Source organism: Solanum stenotomum, unplaced genomic scaffold (genome assembly GCF_019186545.1).
Source record: "Solanum stenotomum isolate F172 unplaced genomic scaffold, ASM1918654v1 scaffold9649, whole genome shotgun sequence".
In the NCBI taxonomy this organism is placed as follows: domain Eukaryota; kingdom Viridiplantae; phylum Streptophyta; class Magnoliopsida; order Solanales; family Solanaceae; genus Solanum; species Solanum stenotomum.
In genome coordinates, this window is record NW_026037757.1 from 422,644 (window position 1) to 432,486 (window position 9,843).

The following is a 9,843-nucleotide window of genomic DNA, read 5'->3' on the forward strand; positions in this document are numbered from 1 at the left end:
AGAAGGGCTATGAGCTTCCTTCTGGCCATATCATTAATATTGGTGCTGAGAGGTTCCGTTATCCTGAAGCCTTATTCCAGCCATCATTGGTTGGAATGGAAGCGACGGGAATTCATGAAAAAGCTTACAACTCAATCATGAGATGCAATGTTGATATTAGGAAAGATTTATTTGCAAACATTGTGCTTAGTGGTGGCTCAACTTTGTTTCCTGGCTTAGCAGAACGTATGACCAAGGAAATCACTGCTCTTGCTCCGAGCCACACGAAGATCAAGGTGTTTGCACCACCTGAGAGGAAGTACAGCACCTGGATAGGAGGATCAGTTCTCGCTTCACTCAGTACTTTCCAACAAGTTAGTTTATTTTTGCTTTATTTGATGGATCAATAAATCAACCGATTAAGTCCTAAGTCTCAAATAATTGGTTCTAACTGTGATTGTCTTCTTGTTAATTCTTAATTAACTGCTAATATCTTCGTCACGTGCAGATGTGTATAACAAATAGGGAATATGATGAATTTGGTCCCTCAATTGTCCACAGGAAGTGTCTCTAAACTTGGTGAGAACTTCAAATCTCTGTTGTTAAATTCCGTCAAATGAATGCTTCATTTAAGTTACAGTGATCTACCTGTTCCTTTTTTTTTTGAAGTGATGCTCAATCCCATGAGTAGTCTGTTGCCATTCTTGCTTGGCGGGCTTTTTCCTTTTCTTTATAATTTAGCTAGTAAGCAGGAAATGGGTGTATTGTCTGTTACTAAGTGCCTATATTGCATTAGGTTGAGAACATTTGGTTATATTAGCTGACTTTTCAGTAGTATCGGTAAGTGGTTGTGAAATTGCAGAACAGTAAATTTATGTTTTCATGCTTTTCTACTTGAGTTCGGATTGGACTTCCTTAGCTTTGATGATGCTCTGCTCATTTATGTTAACTGGTTTGCAAGCAGAGATTTTTTTTTTCACACCTTTCTATTGTTGTAGGTGATAATGAAAGAAAAGGTACAATAGTAGTTGCTTTGTTGTTAGTTCACAACATTATTTATGATTATAGTACACATAGAAAGTAAGTACCGGGGGTAATGTAAAGCATAAGCTCCTGTTAATCGTTGGAAGCTAAAATTAAGTTTATTGTTTTGCAAAAGCATCAACCAAATCATTGCCTTCCTGATACACGTGAAGTAATGTTGAATCTTTACTTGGTGATTTTGTATACCAGCATTGATCTCCTCCACATGTCGATTTTGTATACCAACATCAAACACATTGTTGCCTTCCCATGGGATGAAGACACTCTTATCTTTGATAATGACAATTGACTAGTCTCTAAATGCAGGTTTTCGATGCAATCACTAATGAATCCAGCAACCAGCCACAACTACAGATAGCAAAGTCAAGTTGATGATTTTCTAGCAAAGGAGGGTGATANGTTGTAAGTTAAAATTAAGTTTATTGTTTTGCAAAAGCATCAACCAAATCATTGCCTTCCCGATACACGTGAAGTAATGTTGAATCTTTACTTGGTGATGTTGTATACCAGCATTGATCTCCTCCACACGTCGATTTTGTATACCAACATCAAACACATTGTTGCCTTCCCATGGGATGAAGACACTCTTATCTTTGATAATGACAATTGACTAGTCTCTAAATGCAGGTTTTCGATGCAATCACTAATGAATCCAGCAACCAGCCACAACTACAGATAGCAAAGTCAAGTTGATGATTTTCTAGCAAAGGAGGGTGATAGGATTAAGTTTTTGAAAGACTTAGAATTTTGTGCATTATTATCCAATTCAACAAAAAGAAGGGCGTGGAGGAAGGACAATAACTACTTTCACACCGCCAACATTCAACCATCATTTCAAAACTATACAAACCTTAGCCACTTTTTAATAAAGAAATGAAATTTGAATAGATGTATTCTTAATGAAAATATGGGAAAAAAAACTCAGCACAATGTATCAGAGTTTTACTATGCAGGGATTCTAACAAAAGTTTGAGAATTTGTAGTTTATCAGTTCAAACTCTAAAAAAAGATTCATTGAATAATGACTTCTTTTGGAGTTCATGGATAGTGTCATGGGATTTCACTTAATTAGTTGGAAATTCAAGACATTATTTGAGGTATTTATGATAAATTTTACAAAAAAATAAGTGAAAAAATAAATTTGATCATCAAAATAATATACTCAAATTAGCTGAATCATTGAAGTAAAAAAAAAAAAAAAAATCACTTGTGAGAAGGATCAAGTGTATATCTACTTGAACTTTTTTAAAAATAAAAAATAAAAAATCAAAAAGTAAATTTAAAATAAAAATTTCACCTAGAGATATATATGAGATTTTTATAACGACAGAATGATGCCCTTTTCCCTTTGATTTATTCTTTTAGTTCAGCTTTTATAGCCAAGTCCCATTTACTCTGTTTACCAGAAAAAGTCTCTTTTTCTCTCACTCCCAATACTGAACGTAAGCTTCAATTCTATCTGATTATCCATTGGATTCAGTGTATTTTGTCTCTGTTTTAATGTGCTTGCTACTTGTTATTAGGAATATTTTTTTAATTCTGCTTATGTATCTGATTATCAAAGATGGTTTTATTTATTTGGGTATTTTCCACACTGAATGCGTAGATAATGTCAATAGGTTTTTCTCAATTTCTTGTTAGAAGAGATTTTGTGGGATAATGATTTCATGATCCAAATAATAGTCTCTCTTGCCTCCACAAGGTAGTGGTAAGGTATGCGTATTACCCTTCCCAAACATCACTTGTGGATTTAACTGGGTATGTTATTGTACTCAAACTCAAAGTATATATCTCATGGATTGATTTTTGTGTAAGCCAGAAAAGTTCTTCTATTTTTTCCCCATAAAGGTGCATATGCTTCAATTTTATTTGATGATACATCGGATTTTCGTTCGTTATCCAATTTGATTTCATTATTGGTTGCTCAATGACTTGGTGTTTTGAGTAGTGTTGATTTTAGATTCAGTTGGACACTTGAGTATCACGAAATTGGTTCAGATTAGCCACATAAGTGTCCTCACTACGCACATGTTAAATTCTACTAATACTCAGCATTTTGGTCTTTTTCTTTTTACTGGCAGGAAATTACTCTTTCTTGTGTTAACAGCTGGTGATTTCAACTGGAAATATGAAAATCGTATATCTCGTTGAATCAAACTATACATAAAGGAAAATATTTCTCACTGACTTGTAAAATTATACTTCCAAAATAAGTTTTCCAAGTCCTTACAAGATCGCTGGTGTGATGGATATTCAAACAATTGTTATCGACAATGGAACTGACCAATCCATGGTTAGTAATAACAAAACACTTACAATTTCAGCTTTATTCATTGTGTTGCTCTATAGTGGATATTCAAACACTTGTTTCTTTAGTCTGGGTTTGCTGGGGATGATGCTCCAAGGACTGTTTTCGAAAGTATAGTTGGTGTTCCTCGTCATACTAGCTCCATGCTTGGTATGGGACAAAAAGATGCCTATGTTGGTGATGAAGCTCAGACTAAAAGAGGTATGTTGACTCTGAAATATCCCATTGAACATGGCATGGTAAAAAACTGGGATCATATGAAGAAACTTTGGCATCACATATTTTACAATGAACTCCGTGTTGATCCCGAGGAGCATCCCATTCTTCTGACTGAAGTGCCACTTAACCCCAAAGCAAACAGGGAGAAAATGACCAAAATCATGTTTGAGAAATTCAGTGTTCCATCCATGTATGTCGCAATCCAGGCTGTTCTCTCTCTGTTTGCTAATGGTCGGCTAACTGGTAAGCAGAAGAAGAAATACTGGTTCTCTACTGTTTGATTTTAGCCAGTCACTAATTTCGTTTGTAATTTTTCAACCAGGCATTGTGCTTAATTCTGGTGATAGTGCGGCCAACACGGTCCCCATCTATGAGGGACATGCAGTTCCTCATGCTATCTCGTGGTTAGGTCTTGGTGGTCGTGATATTACAAATTACCTCACGAGGATTCTCTCCGAGGGTGGTTATGTATTTCATGGTACGATAAGAGAAAATAATGTTACTAGGCGTATGAAGGAGACAATTACTTATGTTGCACTGGATTTTGAACAGGAGATTGAAAAGGCAAAAAACAGATCTTCAGTTGAGAAGGCCTTTGAGCTTCCTTCTGGACAAGTCCTTAATGTTGGTGCTGAGAGGTTCCGTTGTCCTGAAGTCCTATTTTGTTCGGGATGGGATCGACAGGAATCCATGAAAAAGTCTACAATTCAATCATGGAAAGCGATGTAAAAAAAAAAAAAAAGCGATGTTGGTATTAGGAAGGATTTATTTGCAAACATTGTGCTTAGTGGTGGCTCAACTATGTTTCCTGGTATAACAGAACGTATGAACAAGGAAATCACTGTTCTTGCTCCAAGGGGCACGAAGATCAAAGCGGTAGCACCACCTGAGAGGAAGTACAGCACCTGGATAAGAGGATCAATTCTAGCTTCCGTCAATAGTTTTGGAAGAGTTAGTTTCTCCTTACTTTATTTGACTTATCAATAAATCAATCTACCAAGTCTTGGTCTCGAACGATTAGTTCTAACTATGAACGTGTTCTTATCTTCTTTTAAGCTGAAGGGATTCAACACTAATATCTACATCCTATGCAGATGTTGATAACAAAGGGTGAGTACGATGAATTTGGTGCCTCAATTGTCCACAGGAAGTGTCTCTAAGCTTTAATGTGTGAACTTAAAATTCTCTTTCAAGCTGACTAGATTGTCATTTAAACCTGAACAAACATTAGTAACATCATTGTAAACCTATGTTGGTAATCTACAAATGGAATAAAGCATTAATGTGGCTATACTAATAGCATAACCTAGCTAGCTGGATGAATTAATACTCATCAAGCAGTATGTCGACATTTGGTGATGCTGGAGGAAACTGCAGCAGTTCAAGGTAAAAGCTCCAGACTCCATCATCCTTGAGTGATCTCGTAAGCCTAACTGTCACCTCTACATGAAAACAAGTTAAGTATAGGGAATGATTCAAGGAAAACTATTACTGGATTGTAATTGCAACTGTATCAAATATCACTACACCAAAACAGGATTTTAATAGGAAACTATTTTGAACATGTTTGGTATTTTTCTTGATATTCATCTCTCTCAATGCATAATTAGTATGTGATTTCCTTTTTTAGAAGCTAAGGAACAAATTCTATAAGTGCTACATGTAATCATCGATGTTTCAAATTAGGAAGCATTAGTAGTAAGAATGTATATGACACTCTTTAAATATTACCTGGATATTAAGTGTGTATAATTGAGGTGCACTAATTTGAAGCAACCAAATAACAGCTGAAACAAATAAATTCTAATTAATAAGTTAAACAATAATGTGGTGATGTCATGTACGTGACCATATTGCTTTGAAGTAATTCAAATAATCTCACCATGTCTTTTCTCTACCTAGTTATAGGAAATTACATCATTGATGTTGAAAATGATAGTCTTAAACTTTTGACCCTCGCTTGCCTCATGGACAAATCTTAATTAGCAAACCGAATCCAATTAATCATAGGTCTACAAAATCTCTACTAACAGAATAACAATATCTACACCGGGACATGGTCCCCGACATACCATGAAAATTAAAGGAAAGACTTGATAAAAGAAAAGTCTACTTTCCAGAAAATGGAAAAAGCACCACAATGTTGACCGTTATCCCTCAACGATCTACTGTTGCCTGGAGCCACGAACATGTGTCTCCGTTCCTACATCATGAAAAGATGTAGCGTCCGAGGATGGTCAGTACGACGAGTACTGGCATGCAACCCAGAGGAAAGGATAAACAATATATATAACATAACCGTAAAGAGAAGACAAAATCATAAGTGCAGACCCAAAACATTTAGACAAAAACCTTTCAAAAATCATTAATTCTGAGTAAGGTAGTGTTTACCGACATAATGTGACCCACAGGTTGTATGGGTCCGGCCTCTGCTCGGCCGAAGGCCCAAATCATGTATGCCGCATGAATTTGAGAAATATAAGAATCTGGCGAACCAAACTCTCCCAAAGAAAAGATTGTAGAGGCTGCTTCGATTAACAACCTACAGTGGTCATTCATATTTCAGGACAAGGACCTCTGACGTCGACAAACGTGGTGTCGGGTGATGAGTCACAAGGACCTTACGTCTTCTCGGTGATACTACCAAACTCTCTTTAAGCTCCCCAATTAAAACCTTTACAAGTTCTCATTTATTAAGAGTTATCCGAATAAGACGTATTCCCATTGGTATCATCATATCAAGACTTTCACGCCATTTAACCATGCCAATTTCATAGATAGCCATTTAGAACTCTTAAACCGTCCTTTGAAAATCAAAGACTCATTTATGTTTATTCATTTCTTTCAATGTCAACATCCAAGTCTTTCCAAATTATAAGACAACATATAAAATGCAAAATCATTAGCATTTAACCGAGACAGAAAAGTACCATTTGTTCATCATTTAAACCAAAGCTTTTGAAAGACTCGTAGATCTCCAAATTCAATATTTATAGGAAAACCCCTTTTCAAAATCATATGAGGAATCACCCATTCAAAACCAACAATCCAAATTTTGAAATCATAGTAAAGTAATTTGAACACAATTTTCAAGAGAAGAACATTATTTATAATCAATTTTCATGAAATCATCTCTCAACCATAATTTAGGAAATACGAATAATAAAATATAATATAAATCTTGTATGCGTAGTTTGAATTAAGGAGTTTTCAAACATACCTTTTGACGAAGAACTAATTAGGAAAGAGACTTTGAGAATTTATAACCTTGGATCTTGTTTCTTGAAGTGTAAGGGAAGAAGAGGAGCAGCGTTTGACGTAACTTATCAAATCTTCTATAATACGGCTCTTGGGGAAAGTTAATAGTCATGGGTTAGGGCTATGGAATGAGGAAAGGACTAAAACAACCCTCCTAAAATGTGAAAAGAATAAAAGACTTAAATAATTTCGGAGCACGTGCGCTTCGCGACCCTTACAGTAACACTCACTTGCCAGCGCGGCTGATTTCCACTTCGCATGGCGGGTCATGCAAAATCTGTAGTGCTCAGTAAAATGGGCATAAATTTTAGCACATAAATTGGATTGTTCAAACGGTCGAAGACGTCAGGACAAGGGCTTCACGATCTTTCATTTTCTTGGTATTAGGCCATAAAATCTTAATACCCTAGGAATCCCTTATGACCTTATTCACATCCAAAGATCTTCCCAAACAAAGAAATTATTTTAATTACCTACCCAACATTAAAAATCATCGGATTTGGAGTCTATATGCATTCAAAGACCGGCTAGGGTCATAGTTTGGAAATTTGGGGCGTTACAAAAGATTAAGAAAAAAACATGAAAAAATAGAATAAAAAAGACGGTTAGTTTTGCACATAAGACATGATTCGTGCTACATAAAATAAACTGATATTTTCCAAGTTTTATTAGAAATGAGAAACAATATTTTTCATATCTTTATCTATTATCACGAATTTGAACATTATTAAAACTAGAAAATCAAAGCATCAAATTAATCATCAAAAGAGAGAAAAACAAAGATATGTACCCTTAAATTATATTTATTGAGTAATTCAACAAAATGAATTTCAAGGAATTAAAGGGAAAAACCCCTACTTACCTTGACTCGACCAAAAATTAGGCTGAGTTTGGATGAAGTAACAATGTAGTTGAGAAGTGGAGCAAAGATAAGTAATGCCAATTATATTTTTATTGCTATATTAACCTTTTTATTTTTATTCTTGAATTCATAGTAATTAGAAAATAATATCACAATCTCATACTTAATGTCATTCTCTCTGATGAATTTGAAAACTATGTTAAGATTTAATGATTAATACTTTCAATATTAGTGCAACAACGGAAAATGATATCGGTTTTAAATAACTCAAACTAAATATTTTATGATTAATACTTTCATTAGGGCAAAGAAATGATCTTTAGCTTCTTGCTCAATTAATGATAAATTTAACTAATAAAATCTTTAAAGTACTCCCATGAATTACATCTCTAGAATGATTCATACTTTTAATTTTTTTTTCCAACCATGGTAGAAAGTTAAGTATATGAACAACACATAATCACTAAGTCAACAAGCATTATAGATTATAATTATGATAATGTATAATACCTAGGAATTAGTTAACTTTTTTTTTTGCCCAAAAAAAGGAATTTTATAGCAGAAATTTTTTCTTTTTTAAAAAAAGTTTAAAGATCTTAGTATAGTGATAGATTTTTCTGAGAATGCAAATTGCAATTGACATACAATAATCATTCATCTATATTTTTCAATTAGATGATTAAAATAATTTTCATGGAAAATATTTTCCTCAGTATAAAACACATTCTTAATAATAAAAATCACTTAAGTATCAAACGAAAAGTACTATCGATTGAAAAACAACCAAACTCTTTTACCAACGACTTTTTGGATGCCCATCAAATCTCCCCTTCTTCAAAATCATCCATCCTTTCCATCCTATCTCCGGGCGCCAGATCCATGGGCGACTTGACTTTCACTTCTTGCAACTGCTTCTCCAACAACTCAACTTCCTTGTCCATCTCTTCTTCATCAACTACTTTGCCAAAATTTGGTAGTGGAGCACCAATCATGGTCAAAAATTCTATTTCCGCTTGAATAGCATCACCAAAATTAACCATCCTTTTCATGCTTGCAATAGCAATCCGAGCGGCTTCTCTATCTTTTTTCAGCTTCGACTTGGCTTTCTCTTCTTGCAAGTACCGCAACTGTTCCTCACAGAACGTAACCTTCTTCTTCTTCTTCATCTCTTCTCCGTCAAATGCTTTATCAAGAATTTGTCGTGGAGCACCCATAATGGCCAACAATTCTCTTTCTGCTAGAAAACCATCATCAAAGTTAACCGTCCTTTTGATGCTTGCAATAGAGATCCGTGCTGCTTCCCTATCTCTTTCTCGTGACTTCGCTTTCTCTTTTCCATCAAACACTTCACCAAGAATTTGTTCTTGGGATTTCAGGATCATATCAACATCAACCTTCTTCGACATCGCGGGCCCCAACTGTGCCAATAATTTTGATTGAGAATCACAAAGCATCGCCATAATGTAACAATGAACAAGCTAATAACCCTAAGTTGTAATGTTGATGAAACAAAATTGATATGTGACTAATAGTAAAAAGAACTAAGTAATCACAGTATTAGTCTAGCATTAATTTCCATTAACGACATATTTTCCAAATTGTAATTTAAATTTATCTGACGGTCAAAGCCTAATAAATATGGAATCTAAATTATTAAAAAATCTAGTAATTTTTTTTTTGGGTGTTATGTACATTAATTAAATATATATTTTAAAATCTCTAACTTTCCTTAATTCTCAAATGTATAAATATATTTTTTAGCTTTCATAGTTGTTTATAAACCTATTTATGTGAGAAAATTGATTTTATTCTTTTTATTAATTATTCCGTCATCCTTTCATTACACATCTACATATGATTTCTCTATTTCCATTTTCATAAAAACAATTCGATTTGTTATATACATAGGTAGGAGCATAACATATATTAATTAAAAAAAAAAACTTATTTTTTGGTAAAAATGGAAATGCATAATCGATACACTATATCTGGTTTATGAAATAATGATTTATTGATACTAGCATATATATATATATATATATATACAATTCATACGAAAATTTATTTATTATGTTACACACTAGTAAAATGTTTCATGATAATTTTCATTGTTGCCTACATCACTACATGATAATTCTAATCATAAAGTATTATTGTTTGTTTTTGCTATATA

The 9,843-nt window shown here is 34.0% G+C and overlaps 1 protein-coding gene across 1 annotated transcript in view; it reads left to right on the top strand.

Moving 5' to 3' along the window:
* LOC125853105 (actin-104-like) overlaps positions 1-9,843 on the top strand; it is a 36,989-nt gene that overhangs the window by 744 nt on the left and 26,402 nt on the right. Inside the window, exons 2-3 of the mRNA XM_049532777.1 lie at positions 3,400-3,793; positions 3,873-4,214. Coding sequence (XP_049388734.1) covers positions 3,400-3,793; positions 3,873-4,214 — 736 coding nt within the window. The remainder of the gene's footprint in view (positions 1-3,399; positions 3,794-3,872; positions 4,215-9,843) is intronic.